Raw genomic sequence first — 23,144 nt, forward strand, 5'->3', positions numbered from 1 at the left:
AGAACATGACCTATGAGGGAAGACTGAAATAACTGTCTGTGTTTGGTTTGGAAAAGAAAGGACTGAGAGAGGGGACATAGCAGCTTTTAAGTGTCTAAAAGTGTGTCACAAGGAAGAGGGAGAAAAAATATTCTCCTTAACCTCTGGTGATAGGACAAGAAGCAATGGGCTTAAATTGCAGCCAGGGAGGTCTAGGTTGTACATTAGGAAAAACTTCCTAACTGTCAGGGTACCGTATATTCCGGCGTACAAGACGACCTCTGAAGTTAAAAAACATCCCCCAAAAATCGGGGGTCGTCTTGTACGCCGGATGCCCCGCCGCCGGAGCCCCTCCGCGGCTTTGAAAGCCTCGGGGGAAGCCAGCGGCGGGGCATCCCAGGCGCGCATGGGCTGCCCCCCCTCCGGAGTCCCTCCGCGGAGGGGCTCCGGCGGGGGGGCAGCCCATGCGCGCCTGGGATGCCCCCCCGCCGGCTTCCCCCGAGGCTTTCAAAGCCGCGGAGGGGCTCCGGCGGGGGGGGGGTCAGCCCAGGCGCTCCTGGCGGCTTTGCTCCCGGTGCCTCTGGTCTGCTGGGGACCATCTCCAGCAGACCAGGGACACCGGGAGCAAAGGAGGCGGAGGGGCGCTGGGGTATAAGATGAAACCCTATCTTTTAATTAAAAAGATAGGGGGTCGTCTTATAGTCGCCCTATACGCCAGAAAATACGGTAGTTAAACACTGGAACAAATTACCCAGGGAGGTTGTGGAATCTTCATCATTGAAGATATTTAAGAACAGGTTGGACAGACATCTAGCAGGGATAAGATGGTGCTTAGTTCTGCTGTTAAGACAGGGGACTGGACTTGTTGACCTCTCAAGGTCCTTTCCAGTTCTAGTATTGTATGATTCTAACTCCTCTCTCTAAGATTTTGGATGTGTGACAGTCTTGCTGGCTAAGCCAGAGCTCTGCCACTACAGCCTGCCTGAAAAGGGCAATGGAAGTTAGCTGAACAAGCCCATACCTGAGGGGGTAACGGGAAGCAGCTGTGGGCCTTATTAGCCAGAGGGCTAGATAAGGCAGCCAGGGGGGGAAGTGAAGAGGGAGGAGCCAGAGAGTGGCTTGTGTGTGCTTCTGAGCCAGGAGGAGAGGCTTGCTGAGTTTGCTGTGATCACAGCTCTGTTAATATAAGGTGGTTAGAAATTGGCACAGGGCAGGTGATTGTACCAGAAAAGATCTCTAGTTGATTTGTGGACAAAGAAGGGGGGCCAGGCAGGGGCGGCCCATGAGTATAGGCGGACTCGGCAGTTGCCTATGGTGCCGCCTTCAACAGGGCGCCCGATGATGACGTCAATCCATTGACGGCCCTGTAGGCGGGGGGGCTGAGTGCGCGTTCCGCCTGGGGCGCCAGCTGCCGCAGCCCGCCTCAGGCTGCTCCTGGGGCCAGGGTGAGGGGCCTGGGCAAAGACTTGCCACAGAAGGCATGTCAGATTCTTAAACCTTGGGCGAGTGCTGTAGCTATCTTTAGAAATCTCACATTGGTATTTTCTTTGCACTTTGTTAATCTACAATGAAAGTTTTCTTAAAATGAACAATACGCTCATCATCCGAGTGTGCTATAACATATATATATGACAGCATATGGGTAAAACAGAGCAGGAGAAATACAGTTCTTCCCTAAGGAGTTTAATCACATTTAAATAATGCATTATTTTTTTTTAACAAACATCATCAGCATTGAAGTATGTCCTCTGGAATGGTGGCCAAAGCTTGAAGGGACATATGAATACTTTAGCGTATCTGGCACATAAATACCTTGCAATGCTGGCTACAGAAGTGCCATGTTGAATGGCTGTTCTCCTTTCTGGTGACATTGTAAATAAGCAGGCAGAATTATCTCCCATAAATGTAAACAAACTTGTTTCTCTTGTATCGGAGGGGTAGTCGTGTTAGTCTGAATCTGCAAAAGCGGCGAGGAGTCCTGTGGCACCTTATAGACTAACTGAAGTGTTGGAGCATAAGCTTTCGTAGGCAAAGACCCACTTTGTCAGATGCCCGAGATGTTTCTCTCCGTGATTTCCTGGACAAGAAATAGATCTGAGTATGCTTGCATGCTCTAACATTTTAAATCTTTATTTTTGAGTGCAGTTATGTAAAAAAAAATCTACATTTGTAAGTTGCACTTTCATGATAGAAATTGCACTACAGTACTTGTATGAGGTGAATTGAAAATACTGTTTCTTTTGTTTATCATTTTATAGTGCAAATATTTGTAATTAAAACAATATAAAGTGGTCACTCTCTATTTTATAGTCTGTTGTATTTACAAGGAGTCCTGTGGCACCTTAAAAGACGAACACATTTATTTGGGCATAAGTTTTAATGGGCTGGAACCCGCTTCATCAGTTGGGTTCCAGCCCATGAAAGCTTATGTCCAAATAAACTTTAGACTTTAAGATGCGATAAGGATCCTCCTTATTTTTGCTGAAACAGACTAACATGGCTACCCCCCTCTGAAACTTGTATTGTAATTGAAATCAATATTTGAAAATATAGAAAAACATCCAAAATATTTAAATACATTTCAATTGATATTCTATTTTAACAGTGGAATTAAAACAGTGGTTAACCTCAATTATTTTTATCACAATTAATATTTTTTGTCATCACATTAGTTAACTGCAATTAATCGACAGCCTTAGAATGTATCTAATTATTTTTTTAACACGGTTATACCTTTGGCCTTCACAACATCCCCCGGCAACCGATTCTACAGGTTGCTGGTATATTGTGTGAAGATATTCTTCCTTTTGGTTGTTTTAAACCTGCTGCCTGTTAATTTCATTGAGTGACCCCTGGTTCTTGTGTTATGTGAAGGGGTAACCCTTTTCACTTTCTGCACACCATTTATGATTTCATAGATCTCTGTTATATCCCTTCTTCCCATTAGTTGTCTCTCTTCTGAGCTGAATAATCCCAATCTTTTTAATTGTTCCTTATATGGACATTATTCCATACCCCTGATCTTTTATGATGCCCTTTTCTAATTATATATCTTTTTTGAGATGAGGTGGCCAGTACTGCATGCTGTTTTCAAGATTTGCTGAGGTTGTAGATGTAGATAGTGTCATAATGGTATTTTCTGTCTTCTTCTGTCTTTCTATCCCTTTCCTAATGGTTCCTAACATTGTTAGCTTTTTTGGCTGTCACTGCACATTGAGCAGATGTTTTCCGAATACAATCCATAATGTATCCAAGATTTATTTCTTTAGTAATAACAGCTAATTTAGACCCTGTAATTTTCTATGTATAGTTGCAGTTGTCTGCAGTAGTCATTCCTTTTGTCTGATGCTTAAAGAGTACTATGCATTGTTGGCTCATTCAGTCAAGGATGTACAGGAGTTTTTTGATCATTTTGCTACCTCTGCTCACCGTTTTAGCTTCACTGTGAGCCTCAAAAAGACCGTTTGTTTAAGTCTGCTCAGAAAGAGCCCAGCACTCCATAGATCACTACACTATACCTGGTGGCTCTTACTACATTTAAAAAGCAAAACTGCAGTGTCTGGGATCCAGCATGAGGCAGGACTCAGCTGTTCTGGACCACTGTGGCTCTGCCTGGCAAACCCTCAAGCATCTTTTTACAAGGAGACTGCTATAGACAATTTGAAAATCTTCCTTATGAAGATGGTATGCAACTCAGTAACATATAAAGCTTTATGGCCTTGGACTTGTTGAGGAAAATTAGCAGAAAAGTTGAGCTTTCTGTTCCTTAAGAAAGGTAAGCTATCGGGAGATACTTCACCTGCAACCCAATGAAATTGGCTTATAATGAAGTCTCCTCCTGCGTCTCCCAAGGAAACCAGGAACTTCTTCACAAGAAAGCATCCCAGGTGTTATACTACTAGTTACTCTCATGGTTGAAAACTTCCAGAGGCAAGTCAAGAGATTCGCATCTAAAGGAAGATCTCAGAAAGTAAAAAGTCTCTGAGTTTGAATCTGTCCCCTCTATCAAGACTTTCTCATCCCTTGCTCACAAAGGTCTTGCAAAATTATACAGCATTTGAGACACTTGTCTCTCACTTACTAACCTAATGGTACTAGTTCCTGTCCCTGAGATAAAGCCTACTTTTAGAGTCTACTGTCTTTGTAGCAAAATTATCAGTTACCAAGGAGTAGATTCACAAAAGGATTTAGGTGCCCACTGTAGGTGCCTAAATCTCAGAATCAGGCCCCCCAAAAGTCACACAAAAAACCCATTCAGCTGCTCCTGAACCCTGTTAGTGCCTAAAATCCCTTACTGTCTAAATTTTAGCAGTAAAAATTCCCCTAGGGGCTTGTGTTTGAGCATGCTTATTGCAGCCCCATGCCAAGTTTCCAAATGCCTAAGCCTCAGAGCAAAGCACAGAGAGAGAAAATAGGTAGTCTTCTGCCTAACTCACTTGCATGCTGTGGGAGGGAGAGCAGGAGGAAGGTGGCCACCGGCCTCCTCAAACCTTTAGCCCAATGACTAGAATACTCATCGGCTACATGGGAGATCTCCTGGCCAAGTTCCCCTCCACTCCCTGTTTGTTTCCACACACGCACACACACACTCCAGTAAATATATAGTCTGTGGATGCTACTATGTTTGAAGGGCTATTGCAGGAAAGTCAAAGACATTCCCACCCCCCAGATTTGCCAGTAAGCCTATAGAGGATGACTAGCTGGGAAGAGGAAGTTCCATGAGTTCAGTCCAATATGTAGTAGAACATGGTGTCTTACATCTCTTCGAATCCTTGGGCTTTATCGGCCATCCAAACATTTTTCTTTTTTTTGTCCCAGGCATTGGACTATCTAAATCGTCGTAGATGCTGCTCAAAACAAAATGTTTCTTTCTCTGAGAAGATCTAGAACAATAGTCACCAACTGGCTGAGAAATTATACAAATTTGCTGGTTTTCCCTAGGCATATACAAAGCCTTCAGTTTGTGTGATTACAAGATGAAAACATGACACAAACTTTTCTTGTTATATTAGCAGAATCCTAAATGAAGACTTGCAAGTCTCCGGTGGTACTGTATTCACATGGAGTGGGTTGTGCATTTCCATGTCTTTTAAGATTTCCGATCTATGAAAGTTTCTTACCTGCTGTGGCAGCTTATTGAGAGAAGAGAAGTCTAAGCTTGCAAAACTTTGTGACCCTGATAACCAAATCAGCAAGAAGTAGCTGGCCAATCTAGAGGAGGACCCAATCTCCCTTACTAGCCAGTGTCTCAGAACACAGGCAAAAAAAGTCCACAGTGGGGGGAAGTATTTTTTAATTATGTAGAACTATTTCTTATTTAATGCATATTGTATGTTGGATTATATCCCATTATCTCTCTGTGGCACTTACATTTGCCACTTTATGATGTCAATTTGTCCTCTTTAATTGAGACATTTCCCTTTTGTCCTTACCTGACATCTGCAGTGAAAGAATTTGGCCACCATTTATGTGATTCAGGTTCTTAGGTTCTATCTGGAGAGCACTAGGGAGCTAACAGAAAAGTTGGATTTTTTTGTTTTGTTTTGATTCTTCTAAGAAGTGTCTGACTATATCTGCAAGTTACATGTAGATGGAGTTATTCCTGTATTGTGAATTTTATTGGAGTAAAAGCCTGTTCTCAGCTATGGTTGAAGCCCATGCCTCCATATATATTTCTGCCATCTGCTTAAGGAAGTTTCTTTTGATAAGAGATCATTTGTAAGCCAATTTTACATGCAAGTTGCAGTATTCTTCTTACCAAGTATATGGGCACTTTTTTATTAGATCATTGGCTTTCTTAATGCAACTTTACTTTTTTTACAGCTGTAATTTCGTAATTAACTTCTTACTAAAGACAGTGATTGAGAAACTATTTACGAAGATTCATGGTAAAGAGCGTGCTTGAGTACTTTGAGAAAAAAATCTTTAGCCTTTTACTGCTGACTGGACTGACTCCATATTATTATTGTATTGTTTATGTTTATTGTAATAGTTCTTAGGAGTCCCACTCATGTAGTTCTGTACAGGCACCTACCATGAAGACTCTTCTTGTCCTGAAGAGCCATCTTGCCTCTTTGGGTATATCTACATTGAAATCAAGAGGTATCCTTGCAAGGCACGTAGCTACCACTCAAAGCTAGCTTGAGTAGCAGTAGCAATGAAGCCATGGCAGGACAGACAGTTACGCAGGCTAGTCCCATCTACCCATCCATGTGGATACGTACTCTAGCTGGGATCACAGACCCAAGGAAGCAAAGGCTTTGTTGCAAAGAGGGCCAAAAGGGACTCTTACTTGTCTTCCCTCCTTTTTTCTGTCTTCATCAGAAGGCTGCAGAAGATCAGGAGTGAAGCAGCACTGGTAATTCTGGCATCCCTATTCTGGCCAAGGAGGCCTTGGTTCTTTAATCACCTTCACAGGGCACAAAGATCACTCATCTGCTTTCTGTCTAGAAGAGATATGATACTACAAGGGCCAGTCTGAGACCTGGATAGAGCCTTTTAATTCAGAGGTAACTCAGAGAGGGAACATTGCAATTTTAGCTTCTTTAGAAATAAATCTTTTCATTCGGTGTATTCAAGAGCCTTGCTGAGCTTCAGCCATTGGTCGCAGTGACCCCTTTCAATCCTCTCCCACCTGCACTAGTACAACAGATTCTCACTTCTCTTCAGAATGGACTCTGGTTAGGCCTGGCCGTTCAGACTCACAGATCACGTTGATGCTTTGTCTGGCATCCCCTCTGCAGTAAACAAAGAGTGAGTTTTTATCAGACCCAGATGGCCAGCATCATCTCCTCACTTCCTCCTGATGTGCATAAAGTTCTTTTATGGGCTCATACCTGGCTCTGAATGTTGTTATAGGGCCTCCATTTGAACCACTCATGAAGGGGTCATTACTTTTTAACTATTAAAATGGCTTTGTTGCGTGAGAGTTGTCTGTTGGCAGGGTGTTAGCGTTAAGGAGCTCTGTTCCTGGAACTTCCTTATTGATTGTTCTATAAGGCTAAAGTGGTACTCAGAATTGACTGTCTTCGTCTCATTCCAAGTTCCATAGAGCACTGGAAATTGTTCTTCCTTTTTTCAGTCCGGTTCTGTCACACTCCAAAGAAGTGTGCCTGGAGAGATGTCTGCCGAAGTTTCAAAGTATATATCCACTACAAAGCACAACTTAGAGTGGCGAACACTTTTCTATGCTTTATTATCCACTGTTTAGAAGGAAAGAAGGCTTCAAAAATCCTCTCTTCCAGGTGGTTGAGACATTGTGTCTCAGAGGCATGTAAGTCAAGAAGCCTAATTGCATTTTCAAGTGTCAGAGCTCGCCCACTGCCTCAGAGCGAAGGCAGCTTCATGGGCAGAAAGACCATGGGGGTCTCATGAAAATCTGTAAACCAGCCACTTGTAACATTCTACAAGTTGGGCATCCAGTCATCATCTGACACTGCCTTCAATAGACAGTGCTCTTCGCTGTAGGATCCTTGTTACTATTAGGAAAGGGTTGTTCCCTTTCACCTCTTTGCACATTCCTATGTAGTTCCCTCCATGAGTGAACACTGCTATAAAATCCCAGCGTCATGGATCCGGGGACCTCATTAAGTATAAGAAAAGGAAAATGTATCTGTGTCATACCTGAATATTTCCTTTCTTAGAATAATGAGGTCCACAGATCCAGTCTACCCTAAATGGTCCATTAAGTGGGAAAAGATACTGACTTTTTATTTGGCACTTGTTTGTTATTCATTCAATTCCTTGTGCTGCAGAATTACTTGTTCTGTTTAGTCTTAATGGCTCATTTTCCTTATTGATACAGAGTCCTTAGTTTTTCCTGGGCTATGGAAATGTCTCAATTGACAGTTTCTTGGAGGTGGAACCACACTGGCTCTGTCTCTGATTGGCAGGGTATGTCTGCTTCCCAGGCTGCATAAAGCAGAGTATCCAGTGTCATCTGACTGTGGCCCTCATTAGACCCAGAAAACAAATATTCAACTAAGACATGGATATCACGTATTAAGTATTTCAGTTTCATGCAGGCAGCTCATTTCTATACATTAGAGATGTAATATGGTTTATATGATTATTTCATATTATTTTGTGGAGATTAAATGCCAAATTTCCATGTGGTCCTATACTCAGCCTCCTCTTGTGCTTGTGGATATGAAGCATTGTGCTTTGCAGATGATGATAGCTCACTCATACTTTAAAAATGCAAACCCTTGTATATGCCCACAGATGCAAGAATTTTTCTAATCTTGTTTACTTTCCTCCAAAGAGAGATGTTGCAGGGAGTGTGTATACTGTTGCTGATGTACAAGTGGAGGCCATGAGCTTAAAAGTCGGTATTTAATATGAAATGCATATAGTAAAAGTTAGATCAAATGTAAAACATTCCCCTCTTTGTAGGAGGCTAGTATTTATTAGTATGATCAACTCTAACTGTGGGGCCTGAGAAACCCTGCCCTTCCCCTCTTGCATATCCATACAAACAAGTGATATTTCTGGTAAAAATTGTTATCCTGCTTTAAAATTTGACATCTGGAATGCGTTTCATTGGCATTTCTAGTTTTAAGTTAATTTAAGTTCTCTTGGGCTTTTGTTTCCCCTTCTCTCCTTTTCAGGCACCCTGCCAGCACAGGACAAGCCCTCCCAGAGGCAGCCAGAGAGCATAAATTGCAGCCCTTCCAGAAAGAGATCTACTTCTGAGAGCACGGCTTCTGCAGGCAAGTAACATTTGCTCTTCACCAAGGTTCTCTGCTCAGGGCTGCACTACAGTAGTTAAGGAAGGCAGCAGTGCAACAGGAGGTCTAAAAGCACCAGTCTCTCAGTACAAAGATGCTGAACTCCCTCATCCCAGTATAAGCTTTCAGTTGTGTACCATGTCTGTCTTAAAGGAAGAGTGACTTCTACAGTTAATGCTGCAAAACAGTTTCTTTTGTAGACCTTGTTTTTGGTTGTGCCATTCCGCTGAGATACTGTCATTTGGGGTGTGGAATTGGCCATACTTGTCCTCTGGACAGGGGCTATTTCTTTTAAAAAGTTTAAAACAGAAAATGAAGAAGAAAAAAAGGAGGGAGATCAGGCTAGGTCATTCTTAATGAAAGAAGAGAGAAAAAGTGCATTTTCCTTTTCCCAGAGATAAGGATGACAAAGACTTGATACTTCTCTCTGGCTGCGTCTAGACTGGCATGATTTTGCGGAAATACTTTTAACGGAAAAGTTTTTCCGTTAAAAAGTATTTCCGCAAAAGAGCATCTAGATTGGCACGGATGCTTTTGCGCAAAAGCGTCCGTGCCCAGTATAGACGTGCTTTTGCGCAAGAAAGCCCCGATGGCCATTTTAGCCATCAGGCTTTCTTGCGCAAAAAATTAAGGTGCCTGTCTACACTGGCCCGCAAGAGGGCTTATCCCTGAGCGGGAGCGTCAAAGTATTTGTGCAAGAAGGACTGATTTCTTACATTAGAACTTCAGTGCTCTTGCGCAAATTCAAGTGGCCAGTGTAGACAGCTGGCAAGTTTTCAAAATGTCCAGATAGGCAAAGTAAGAAAAATGCTGCTTGATAACTTGACATTTTTATTTAAGGATATTTACTACGTCAAAATATACAATTTTTCAAAGTGTTCCACTTAGGAATGAACAATCAGTTTCACACATACAGAATGGGAAGTGACAGTCTAGGAAGGAGTATGGCAGAAAGGGATCTAGGGGTTATAGTGGACCACAAGCTGAATATGAGTTAGCAGTGTGATGCTGTTGCAAAAAAAGCAAACATGATTCTGGGATGTATTAACAGGTGTGTTGTGAGCAAGACACGAGAAGTCATTCTTCCGCTCTACACTGCACTAGTTAGACCTCAGTTGGAGTATTGTGTCCAGTTCTGGGCACCGCATTTGCACCGCATTTCAAGAAGGATGAGGAGAAATTGGAGAGGGTCCAGAGAAGAGCAACAAGAATGATTAAAGGTCTAGAGAACATGACCTATGAAGGAAGGCTGAAAGAATTGGGTTTGTTTAGTGTAGAAAAGAGAAGATTGAGGGGGGACATGATAGCAGTTTTCAGGTATCTCAAAGGGTGTCATAAGGGGGAGGGAAAAAAACTTGTTCATCTTGGCCTCTGAGGATAGAACAAGAAGCTATGGGCTTAAACTGCAGCAAGGGAGGTTTAGGTTGGACATTAGGAAAAAGTTCCTAACTGTCAGGGTAGTCAAACACTGGAATAAATTGCCCAGGGAGGTTGTAGAATCCGCATTTCTGGAGATATTTAAGAATAGGTTAGATAAATGTCTAATCTAGATAGTATTTGGTCCTGCCATGAGGGCAGGGGACTGGACTCAATGACCTCTCGAGGTCCCTTCCAGTCCTAGTATTCTATGATTCTATATGAATTTGTGATTTAATTATTATAAAGCTTTAAGGTTTTAAATCTGTGTCTACTGTCATTAAATAATTATCTGATTCCCCCACCATACTGTTTCTCACAGGTGTGAAAATTTAAATAGATAAAAATGGAGAAAAAAAGCTTACAAATAATAAAAATAAAATTCTGCCAAGCCTCCTAATCAGGATTTGAGGTAGTATTCTGTCATTGATTGTATGTTTCTATAGTGCCTATCACAGTAGCTATCTGCAATATTTAACAATATAATTGTAAGTAACTCGGTGGTGGACAACTTAAAAATTCAAAAACAGTCTAAGTCACTATGTAGTTAGTTTAGTGGTATATCTGAGCCAGCGGAGTGTAAATTAGATTCACATGCACTTACATAAACTAGTGATGTAGCCATATGCGACCGACTGGCAGTCTACACTACAACATCATACATTGGAGTGGTGGCACAGCCACCAGTCATAAATTGTCATTTTTTATGATTTCCAAGAGTTCACAAGCTGCCAAGATTGCTCAGATCCACAATTTAATCAAAGTGAAAGTTCTTTTATTGTTTAGCTTTCCCTTGTACAGAGCAAAGATGTCCCATTTGACTTGTTACTAACTTTTCCCACATTCATTTTAAAGACACAGAACAGTTAATTTAATCCTCTGGCACTAGCGTATGAGAGGGAAAAAATTGCAAATTCAGGTGTCTCTTGTGCAAGAAGAGTGCAAGAAGAACATTGAATGGCAAGTTTATCATAGCCAGAGAGATGAAGCTGCTAAGTCTTTTGGTGTGACCGTTTGTGTCTTTAAATTCTTTTTAGATTGTGAGCACATTGTGTATTTCAGTGTTTTTGTCATAGAAAGCTTCTTTGTTACCAAGTGCTCTAGGCATGCATGACCAGTGCTGCAGCTGTCATTGGAATCATACGCTTTGTCTGATCCTTTTTGGATTAGTTTCAAGACAAGAACACCAGTTCAAGGACAGGCCATCAGATGACACATCCGAAAATGTGTGGTGTTGTGTAGTTCGATTATCTTCAGTTAGTGCAGCTGTTTACATAGCTCAGTTTACTAAACAGATGGTATGTTTATAAGGAATCCCAGAGATGTTCCAGTTCCTTAGCATTTTTATCAAAAAAGTTGTAACAGAGCTAAAGATGATTTATTTGCTTTTAATATTGCATCTAAAATGGAAAGCAGACAGTGTGAATCTTTCCCTTGTTTCAGTGAGAATGAAATTGCTACGTTTTTTAAGTGTTCACAATTGACCCTAATAACTATGACCTAACATGTGGTGGTCTATTTCTTTCCAATAACCTGTATGAAGTGATTTGGTCATAAGAAGATTTTAGAAGTTGAATGGCTGATTTTCTCATTTAAGTTGCCTTCTCTCTCTGAAAACTTTTGTCACTTGTGCTTGTGGAGTTGTTACTTGGGGAACTCAGCAGTATGTACATTCCCATTACAGGCAGTCCCCAGGTTAGGCACAAGGTAGGGACTGTAGGTTTGTTCTTAAGTTGAATCTGTATGTAAGTCGGAACTGGCGTCAGCCGCTGCTGAAACTGATCAGTTTCAACCGCGGCTGAATCTGGATGCCAGTTCTGACTTACATACAGATTCAACTTAAGAAACCCAGGCGTCCCCAAGTCAGCTGCTGCTGAAACTGATCAGCAGCTGATTCCAGGAAGCCTGGGGCAGAGCAACTCTGCCTGGGGCTTCCTGTAGTCAGCCGCTGGTCAGTTTCAGCAGCGGCTGACTTGGGGACGCCTGGGGCAGAGCAGCTGGGGTGCTGCTGGGTTGCTCCAGTAGCGCGGCTCCTCGGCTCTACTGGAGCAACCCAGCAGCACCCCAGCTGCTCTGCCCCAGGCGTCCTGATTCAGCCACTGCGGAAACTGACCAGCAGCGGCTGAATCAGGACGCCTGGGGCAGAGCAGCTGGGATGCTGCCGGGTTGGTCAGGAGCAGTGCTGCGGGACCAACCCGGCAGCCCCCAGCTGCTCTACCCCAGGGGTAGGCAAGAAAAGCCTGGTCTGCTGGGGGGAGGGGGGGGCACTAGCTGGCCCCCCCCCCAGCAGACCAGGGGGACAGGAGCAAAGCCGCGGAGCACGCCCACAGCGGGACAGCCCGGGCGCGCTTGGGCTGTTCCGCTGCGGGCGTGCTCCGTGGCTTTGCTCTCCGTCTCCCTGGTCTGCAGGGAGACCAGGAGCAAAGCCTTGGAGCACGCCCGCAGCGGGACAGCCCAGGCGCGCTTGGGCTGTCCCCCTGCGGGCGTGCTCAGCGGCTTTGCTCTCCGTCTCCCTGGTCTGCAGGGAGACGGGGAGCAAAGCCTTGGAGCACATCTGCAGCGGGAAAGCCACTGGACCCCCCTCCCCCAGCAGACCAGGGACACCAGAGCAAAGCCGCCGCCTGGGCTCGGGTGTCCCTGGTCTGCTGGGGGGGTCCAGCGGCTTTTCTGGACCCCCCCCAGCAGACCAGGGAGACCAGGAGAAGCTTTTCTTGCCCCGGAGGACACGGGTGGCGATTTGCCGCCCGTGAGCTCCGGGGCGAGAAAAGCCCCGTTTGTAAGTGCGGATCCGACGTAAGTCGGGGACTGCCTGTAATATTCTTTTTCTTGTCTCCAGAGTATTTGGCCTGGATTGGTGAACTCAAACATTTTCCTTAACTGTCTGTGCCTTATCTGTCAGTTAATGTACTGTAGAAGCTCTCAGTCTTTCCAGACTACTGTACCCCTTTCAGGATGCCAATCTGTCTTTGAAGATTCACCTCACTTCAAAATGACTTGCATTGTATTTATATGTCAATGTGATACTTGAGACATGTCATTCTGGGAGCCAGTAAAGTGACAGCAAAAGTTGTTTTTCTCCCCATTGAACCTATTCCTACTCTCCGGTTCAACACTGGGGGTGGCAAGCCAGGGGATTTGCCTGCACCCCGTCACCACAGGAGGTTCCACAAAGCTAGGTTGCTTGGACTTGGGCTTTGGCTTAAGTCCCGGACTGTGGGGCTTGGACTTTGGCTTTCTTCCTGGGCCCCAGTGAGTCTGACACCAGCTCTGATGACACCAAGAAAACGAGCTCACAACCCACAGTCCATTTGAGAACCACTGATGTAGTATATAGAACACCATAAACAACACATTGTCTGTGTAAAAGTCTTAGGTTGTGCTGACTTTGCTAGTGCTTTTTATATATCTTGTTGTAAAACTAGGCAAATATCTAGATGAGTTGATATACCCTCTGGAAGACCGCTGCGTAACTTCAGGGGTACAGGTACCCCTGGTAGAGAACCACTGAGCTAAACCACAGTCTCACTGCTGCCGAAAAATATACATTTTTGTTGACAGCAGTGCTTCATGGTCTCTTTCCTCTAAAAGTTACGCTTACACCAAAACACAGTCTGTTGTCTTATGAGCCAGTCGTTTAAGTAGATGTAATCTCAGAAATTGGCAATAATTACTGTAAATTATTTGTAAATGCAAATGCGTAACTGAAATATATTTATGAGAAGACTAAGAGCATTCCTCTAATTCCAGAGGGAAAAGAGTTTCTTCTAATAAATCTTATCTGTAAAAACCAAGAGGGCATCTTTGGGAAATTGTTCTTTTGGAACAAATCCCTTCTTATACTGCATCAACAGCATGGCTGATCTGGGAGCTCTCTTTTCCAAGTAACAGCGTGCTGATGAAGATGCAAAGTGTATAGACTAGCACTCACATTGCTTGTTTAAAAAATGGGCTACGTTTTTTTTCTTGTGTAAATGATCTTGCAGCTTTCTTTGAGTATTCCAGGTCTTCATTTTTTTTAGTGTAGTCACTTTCATTAGCAGTATAGCTAATAGTGGACTCTTTTGGATAAAGAAGTTGCAATGAAAAATTATTCTTGATCTTTACATTATTTCTAAACTACATTGGAAAATAGCATAAAGCTATTAGAATTACTGCTTAACATTTGATCAGCCTTTAAATTGTGTAAAAGTCTCAGAAGGATAGCCATGTTAGTCTGTAACTAAAAAAAACTTAAAAAACAGTGCATGGTCCTGCAGTACCTTAGAGAGTAATAAAAAAGTAGATGGTATCATCAGCTTTCATGGGCACAACCCATTTCTTCAGATGAATGGAGCAAGGGGGTCCAGAGGTACAAATACATAGCAGAAAAAGAGGGAAGATGGGGAAAGTAAGGGAGAAAAAAAACCTTGCCAATTAGTGGCCATACTAAATGAGGCTAAATAGAGTGGGCTGTAGGTGCCGAATACTTAGCTTTTGATGTCATTTGGGTGTTGAGTATAATGTCCCATCTACTTCATGTCTTTGTTCAAACTAGGGATGTTAATTATCAGTTAATTGAATAGTAGAATAACCTCATGAATTCTTAGTGGTTAGTCGACTATTCTATAGTCCCCGGAGGTGGGGCTGGCAGCCAGTGCACTCCAGCCCCACTCCCGAGGAGTCCCCTGCCACTCCACACAAGGTGTCAGGTGGGAACTGGTCTACGAGGGGATCCACTTTAAAAACCAGCTCCCCTTGCAGACTGGCTGCCTGTTACCTTGTGCTGTTGCCTCTGATACAGAGGCAGCAGCCCCTATCTGGGGTGGGGGGGAGAATATGTATAGTCTATAGCATTAACCTATAAGCTTTTGCTAATCGATTAATCGACTATACTATTACATCCCTAGTTCAAACCTTGGTTAAATGTGTCAAATTTGCATATGAAGGCAAGTTCCCGCAGTTTCTCTCTCTAGCTGGTTTCTGAAATTGCTTTGTAAAGGGATAGCCCCTTTTCGATCCATGAATGCCCAGGCAGTTCCCCAACAGCCATGCAGAACAATGCTATACATAAACTCAAAAACCATTCTAACATTTTCAGAGGCCGAGAAACGGGGTTCTGTAGTCGTCATGAACAGAACAGATTATGAGCAGGAGGTTGCCAGACAAGTCTCCAACACTAGATTCTACAGACTTGTCTCATCTGATCCCACTAAAGACTACTCTTCCCCCCCCCCCCCCCAAAAAAAAAAAAACTACACCACCTGCTCATGAATCTCCCTGCTACAACTCTGGACCAAATCTATACAAACATACCCCCAAATCCCCGACCGGGAGCTTTCTATCTGCTACCCAAGATCCACAAACCTGGAAATCCCGGATGTCCCATCATCTCAGGCATTGGCACGCTTACAGCAGAATTATCCGGTTATGTTGATTCTCTCCTTAGGCCCTGTGCTATCAGCACTCCTAGCTACCTTCGAGACACCACTGACTTCCTGAGGAAAAAACAGAACATCAGTAACCTGCCTGAAAACACCGTACTGGCCACTGTGGATGTAGAAGCTCTTTACACCATCAATTCCACACAATGATGGATTACTAACTGTCAGGAACACTATTCCTGATGACGCCACTGCACACCTGGTGGCTGAGCTCTGTGACTTTGTTCTCACCCAAAACTATTTTCAATTTGGGGACAGTTTATATCTTCAAGTCAGCAGCACTGCTATGGGCACCTGCATGGCCCCACAATAGGCTAACATCTTTATGGCTGACCTCAAGCAATGTTTCCTCAGCTCTCATCCCCTAGCACCTTTACTCTACTTATGCTACATTGATGACATCTTCATATGGACCCACGGGAAGATGACCCTTGAATACCGCAGAGATTTCAGCAACTTCCACCCCACCATCAACCTTAGCCTAGACCAAGCCACACAAAAGAGCCACTTCCTTGACACTACAGTACAATTACATGATGGCCACATTTCCACCACCTTATACCAGAAAGCTACTGACCATTATACTTAATTACATGCCTCTAGCTTTCGTCTAAGACACATTTCTCAATCAATTGTTTACTGCCAGGCCCTAAGATACAACCAGATTTGCTCCAATCCCACAGAGAGAGACAAATACCTACAGGATCTCTATCAAGCATTCTTAAAACTGAAATACCCACCCTGGGAAGTGAAAAAACAGATTGACAGAACCAGACAAATACCAGACATCAGCTTCTTCAAGATAGGCCCAACAAACAAAATAACAGAACACCGCTGGTCATCACTACAGCCCACAACTTAAACTCTCCAGCGCATCATTAGCAATCTACAACCTGTTCTTAAAATGATCCCTCACTCTCACAGGTCTTGAGGGACAGGCCAGTCCTTGCCCCTAACCTCAAACAAATTCTTTCCGGCAACCATGCAGCACACCTCCATTATACTCACCCAGGAACCCACCCTTCAATCAGCTGCCAACTCTCCACACATCTATGCAAGCATCATCATCACAGGACCTAACCATATAAGCCACTACATCAGAGGCTCATACAACTGCACATCCACTAATGTGATCTATGCCATCAAGTGCCAGCAATACCCCTCTGCCGTGTATATTGACCAAACTGGACAGTCTCTACAACAAAGGATTAATGGACACAAATCAGATATTTGAAATGGTAACACACAGAAACCTGTTGGGGAACATTTTAACTTGCCCAGGCACTCATTAATGGATCAAAAAGTGACTATCCTCTTACAAAGCTATTTCAGAAACCCGCCAGAGAGGGAGACTGCAGAAGTTGCCTTCATATGCAAATTTGACGCATTTAACCACTTAACCAAGGTTTGAACAAAGACATGAACTGGATGTCTTAGACAAGTCACTTTAGTCTCTGTTCCCCGGGCTCCCCTGCTGTAAAATAGAACTAATGTTATTGAGAGGGTCCAACAGAGGGCAACCAAAATTATTAGGGGACTGGAGCACGTGACCTGAGGGATTTGGGCTTATTTAGTCTGCAGAAGAGAAGAGTGAAGGGGGGTTTGATAGCAGCCTTCAACTTCCTGAAGGGAGGTTCCGAAGAAGATGGAGAAAGGCTGTTCTCAGTAGTGACAGATGGCAGAACAAGGAGCAATGGGCTCAAGTTACAGTGGGGGAGGTCTAGGTTGGATATTAGGAAAAACTATTTCCCTAGGAGGATGGGGAAGCACTGGAATGGGTTATCTCAGGAGGGGTGGAATCTCCATCCCTAGAGGTTTTGAAGTCCTGGCTTGACAAAGCCCTGCCTGGGATGGTTTAATTGGGGTTGCTCCTACTTTGGGCAGGGAGTTGGACTCGATAACCTCCTGAGGTCTCTTCCAGCCTTAGGATTCTATGATTCTAGATGGGCCGTTATACTCAACACCCAAATAACATCAAAAGATAAGTATCAGGCACTTACAGCCCACTCTGTTAGCTTCATTTAGCACCCACACTTTAATTGACAAGGGTTTTTTTTTCTCCCTTTCCCTCCCTATCTCCCTTCTTTTTCTGCTATTTATTTGTACTTCTAGACCCCTTTCTCCATTCATCTGAAGAAGCGGGTTGTGCCCACGAAAGCTCATGATACTATCTACATTTTTTGTTAGTCTCGAATGTGCTGCAGGACCATTTAAATTGAATGTTTACAGAATTTTTGAGAATTATATTATTTGTTTAGGAATTCATCCCATTGGGGAAAATAGTTTTATGAACCAAACAGTAGCTGTCCTTTCTACCCAGTGTTTGTCATCAGGAGTCCTATCCCACTTGCTTGCCAGGGTGTCCTGGGCATCCAAATTATTATTATTATTATTATTATTTATTAATAATGCTAATATATTTGATTCTGCAGGCAGTTCTGGAGACAAGGTTCCAAATGCTGATCCCCATTTATGGAGTGTGTGTGTGTGGAGGGAGAGGGGTACAAGTACAATTATGATGATGATTAGGAATATTTCTTTGTACTTTACAAATTCATACAAAGACACATTCAATCCTAAAGAGCTTACAATTCAAACCCCTCAATCTTGAAAACACTTTTCACGCTTGAATTCATATATATGTTTGTAGGATCAGAACATAAGAAGAAAAGTGGCATACTCTTAAGCACGTCACTCTGCAGACTAATGCGTCCTTTCAGGCTTTTCTTTAATTGACATGCCTTTAATATTCTGCCCTAAAAGAAACAGAAGAGGGAAAACAAGGTGTGCTGATCTGCTTAGATCAAAGAGAAAAGAAATATATGAAAGAGATTCATAGGACAGAATGCAAGTACCCCTCTTACTACTTCCATCCGTAGTCCTGTTTCCTATTACAACTTTACAATATCAAGTGTCTTTACAATGTGTAATTATTGTAAGAAATTAAAATTTGGCAATATCTCCTTAATATTTTGATCTCAAAGGAGATGTGTAGCCATTGGAATTTGTTTTAAGCCTGATAGAATTTAGTGATGATCATAAGTAAAATCTGTTCTAGTGTGCTTGTGTCTATTTATGTTTTCCAGTGATTGGAATACCCACCCGAGGAACAAAACTGGGGATTGCTGTAGATGATTCAGTGGATAGTTTACTGCAACGCATGGCACAACATGACAGCCAGGCTGCGCTGGACAAAACCATAGAAGCAGTCATTGCAAATGTGTCTGTTCCACCTTCAGCAAGCCCTGGTCGAAACCACAGCAGGGACAGAGGTCTGGGAAAACAGGACAGTCTGTTAGTTCCAGCAGTTCCAAGTGACACTTGCAGTGATGGCATCTCACGACTTGCAGACAGATTACCCAGCAGCTACTCTCCACATCATCTGAAGAGAAGTGTGGTTGAAGCTATGCAGAGACAGGCTAGAAAAATGTGCAGTTACAACAAGATCTTGGCAACCAAGAAGAATCTGGACCACGTCAATAAAATTTTAAAAGCCAAAAAGCTGCAAAGGCAGTCACGGACAGGGAATAACTTTGTGAAGCGCAAGCCGGGCAGGCCCCGGAAATACCCACTCCAGGCTGTAGTTTCAATGCAGGCTTTCCAGGCAGCTCGGTTTGTCAATCAGGAGTTAGAGGAAAGGAAAGAGAGCAGCACTTTACACCTTGGACCTGATACTATCACAGATGTAATTGAGGCTGTAGTACAGAGTGTGAACCTGAATACAGAACACAGGAGCGGGTGGAAGAGGAAGAGATGGATTGCAGAGGAACAGGCCAGGAAAAGACAGAAGTCTGTCCCAGAAGATGAGCAGGAGAGTAATAAAAGGTAATTTCTTTACATTTCTATACCTTCAAAGAATTGGCAGTTGAAACCTGCAGGAAATGTGTTTCTCTAAAGTAGGGGTTCCCAACCTTTTTTGGTCCCCATACCCCCTTGGCTTTTAGTAAACCTTCCTGGTACCCCCTATTCAATATGAAAGGAAATAAATTCTAGACTCTGGAATCCCCAACTTTTTTCACTAACACTACTACTTTTGGAATATTTCAATTAGGATAATCTAGTTATTTACTAAATATTCCCCATACCCCCTTGACAAGCTTCTTGTACCCCCTGGGGGTATACGTACCCCAGGTTGGGAACTCCTGCTCTAAAGCTTCAACCATTCCATCTCACGTACACTGGTAGGGGGCACTTCTTTAACAGAGGGAATCAACTCAGAGGAAATCAGCGTAGGCTAGTTTTAAGTTATAACTTCTTTTTCCAAAGTGTTAAAGCGAATTTGGTGTTCATTAAAAGTGCAAAGTGAGTAGCCCAGAAGACCAAAGTGCTTTCTTTTTCCATAGGACTGGGGCAGCTGTAGCTCTGTAAGGAGAAGGGATGATAGATTTGGACTTAGGAATTTAACCCAGTCTCCTGGCTCAGCCATGGACTTCTTGTGTAACCTTGAGCAAATGACTTAATCTGTGCTGGAACTTAGAAGGGAGAAAACTTGCCTCTGAGGTTAAAATGAATTAATGCTTAAGAGGTTTTTAGATATTATGATTATGAAAGCCATATAAGCATCTAAAATAGATACATTTCCCATTCGTTGTTCTACCAGTGTGCTTCAACCTGGATCTGGAGGAGCTACCACGAGGGAGTTAGGTTAGAACAGAGTTAGATTCCATGCCCTGTCCACGTTACTTGATTTTTGACTTCTCTGTTGAGAGTACCACAAAGCATGCAGAGGCGATGATGGGGTTTAAATTCATAACTGTTTGCTAGGAACTGAACTGAAACAAACTCATTTGACATAGGTACTGAAACTGCCTTTATCATAACCAGATTGTAAAGACGTTAGGCTCAGTTTGAATTGAAGACCTAACCTGAGCCATCCAGTTCCTCAGCCTTCATTATTACAGGAATTGACCTGTTTCCAGTGCGTCCAATTATGGGCCTTTTATTACGTGTGCACTAACAGGGAAGAAAGTATAGGTAGCAGAGATCCGTCTATTTTTTCCCACCCCTGAACGGAATGAATTTTATTATAGGCACCAATGGGGAGGTGATGTGAGACATGGAGGTGATGAGCAACGTGTCACCTTCATATTGGTGCCCATAACAAAATTCATGTGGCAAGAGTGGGGCCAAGGAGTTCTGAGTGTCCGAGGGAGCTCTGGTCTGGTGCAGAGGTTTGGGGCTCAGGAATGTGAGGGTTCCACTGAGGATGCAGGCTCTGGAGTGTGGGGCTGGAGTTGAGGGGCTCAAGACTGGATCTACAGGATGGGGGTGCAGGAGTGTGAGGGCTGTGACTGGGCATGTGGGCTCTAGCTTGGGGTTGAGGTTGAGGTGCTGAGGTCTGGAACAAAGGATTAGGGTGCAAGGGCTCTGGCTGTGGGTGCAGGCTTTGGGGTAGGGCTGGAGATGAGGGCTTTGGGGGACAGTTCAGGGAGGGGCTCAAGGATGAGGGTTGGGGTGCGGGGGGGTATAAGATCTGGGATGGAAGTGTGAATTAAGGATGAAAATGGGGATGGGGGTTAGGGTGAAGGTGATGGCTCTGAGTTGGGGGGCTCAGAGTGGTGTAGGGGTTTGGGGCACAGGCTTACCTGAGCAGTTCATGGGTGGCAGCACTAAAGCAGGCTGCCTGGTGCCTGCCTGTCCTGGAACACCGAGCTGTGCCTGAGAAGTGGCTAGCAAGTGTCCTCCCACCCGTAGAGTGGGGGCACCACACAGAGCCCTGTGGTTTCCCCTTCTTAGGAGATGGACTTGCTGTGCTGGCTGCTTCTCTGCAGGCTGCAGAATAGACCCGTGCTGGGTCGGGCAAGGAGGGTTCCCCTCTCCTCCCCTCTGTCCCCCCCGCTGGCCACAGCATCTTCGGTGCTTGGGGAGAGACATCTCTTTCCACTGCAGCCCTGAGCCCCTGCACGAGGCTTAATGCCAGGGAGCAGTCATCCTCAGCATTAGTGCAGGAAGAAGCCATAATATGGCTTCTGGGAACTGTGGAGCTTGCGGTAGAGAAGCCACATGCACTGCCAGGATGACTAATGGCTCACAGAGTCCCTTGTGAATAGAGCTACACTGAGCAGAACACCGGCTGCATTTTTGCAAATGTGTAGCAAAAGGCATCCATCCTCATCTTCATCCCTGTAAAATCCCGTTTCATCAGTTAACCTGTTTAACAGTTAACTGCTTAAAACCAGGGCAGGCTGGGGAGTGCCCCTGCCCACGGCATACTGCTCCAGCTGTGCAAGGTCCCACCATGGGCAAGCCATGGGCAAGATTTTCAGAAGTAAGTAGTGTTTTGGAGTGCCTCATTGCTGTGTGTCCAATTTGGGAAATCTGAAAGGGACTTGATTTTCAGAAGGGGGATGCCCAAAATTTTCTGATAATCAGCCTTCTTTAAGGTATCTCAGGTTCCTTTAGGCACTATTGAATATCACCCACAAAAAGATAGGGAGGGTATCTGATGTAATTCTAACATTCAGATTTACAAAGACTGGATGCAGAAAATCTTAGAGAAATCTGATCTCCCTCTGGCTAGTGCTTCAGATGGAGCAATTAATGGAAATTATTTGTCTGATTCTTTGATTAGCAAAGAATATTTTTAGGCTGTCATCATGACAGTTGACAGTTTGGGTGGCAGGAAGGTTATAACAAAGGTTGTCTCTACACCCAGTGAGGAAGTGTAAATAACAGTTCCATTCATCATGGAGCTCTTTGATATGCATTTTCTTCAATATAAATGAATATAAAAATCACTACATTTTGTGTCAATTAAGGATGATCTAGTTGTGACATACCCAACATAAAATCAAGAGACTAAGAAAAGTTAAAGCATACACCTTACAATCACAGTACACCATGGACAATCACAGTACACCATGGACAATGGAGTGATAAACTATGATGGTAGCCACAAATGTAACTGTTCCCCAATACCTCCTTCCCCAGACTCACCCCCACAAACAGATTACCATGTTTGCCTCATACTTTCTGTCACTGTTCTGCAGTTCTGGACAGTCAATGCCCACTTATGCTTGAGGAAGAAGGTGCCGGAAGGTAGCATAACCCAATTTCAGATGCAGAGAACATAACTAAGGCCATATGTCAAAGGCAGGCATACTCCTTTCCTGTGCTGCTTTCCTGCCTTGCATTGGATAATGGAAGTAGATAGTTTACATTATCAGCTAATTGCAAACCATAAAGATTAAATTAGGACAAATAATGTAAATAATTGTTAGGTTTAACTACAAATTACGTTTACCCCAGCCCTCCAAACTCTCATTGTAGGAAGTTAGAAGTCTGGTTTTAGTTTTTAACCAAGAGGGGCCCAAGTTATTGTGAGAGTTGGGAATGTGAACTTTTAATCCAATTTTAAATTGATTGGAACTCAGAAATTAACAGATGAGTTTTCTGAGGATTTTCAAATGTAAGTTTTATTCAGAGGTGATGTATACTGTCTCTTTCATATGAAAAAAAAAGAAGTTGAACTCTCAGTTTAAGTGCAAAATAGAACCTTGTCATACTCCTGGCATTTCAACAGCTCCACCTAATTCATTCCCTTATATGGGAAAGCTAAATTCTCCATCAGCAGGATAAACCTCAGTGCTCATATTTCTCT

General features: G+C 43.6%; 1 protein-coding gene across 3 annotated transcripts in view; it reads left to right on the forward strand.

Annotated features, from left to right (window-relative positions):
* ASH1L (ASH1 like histone lysine methyltransferase) overlaps window positions 1-23,144 on the forward strand; it is a 157,478-nt gene that overhangs the window by 74,220 nt on the left and 60,114 nt on the right. For all 3 annotated transcript variants that reach the window (XM_075907956.1, XM_075907957.1, XM_075907958.1), the window contains 2 exons: window positions 8,589-8,690; window positions 18,631-19,369. In XM_075907956.1, the coding sequence (XP_075764071.1) occupies window positions 8,589-8,690; window positions 18,631-19,369 (841 nt within the window). The remainder of the gene's footprint in view (window positions 1-8,588; window positions 8,691-18,630; window positions 19,370-23,144) is intronic.

Source organism: Pelodiscus sinensis, chromosome 24 (genome assembly GCF_049634645.1).
Source record: "Pelodiscus sinensis isolate JC-2024 chromosome 24, ASM4963464v1, whole genome shotgun sequence".
In the NCBI taxonomy this organism is placed as follows: Eukaryota; Metazoa; Chordata; order Testudines; family Trionychidae; genus Pelodiscus; species Pelodiscus sinensis.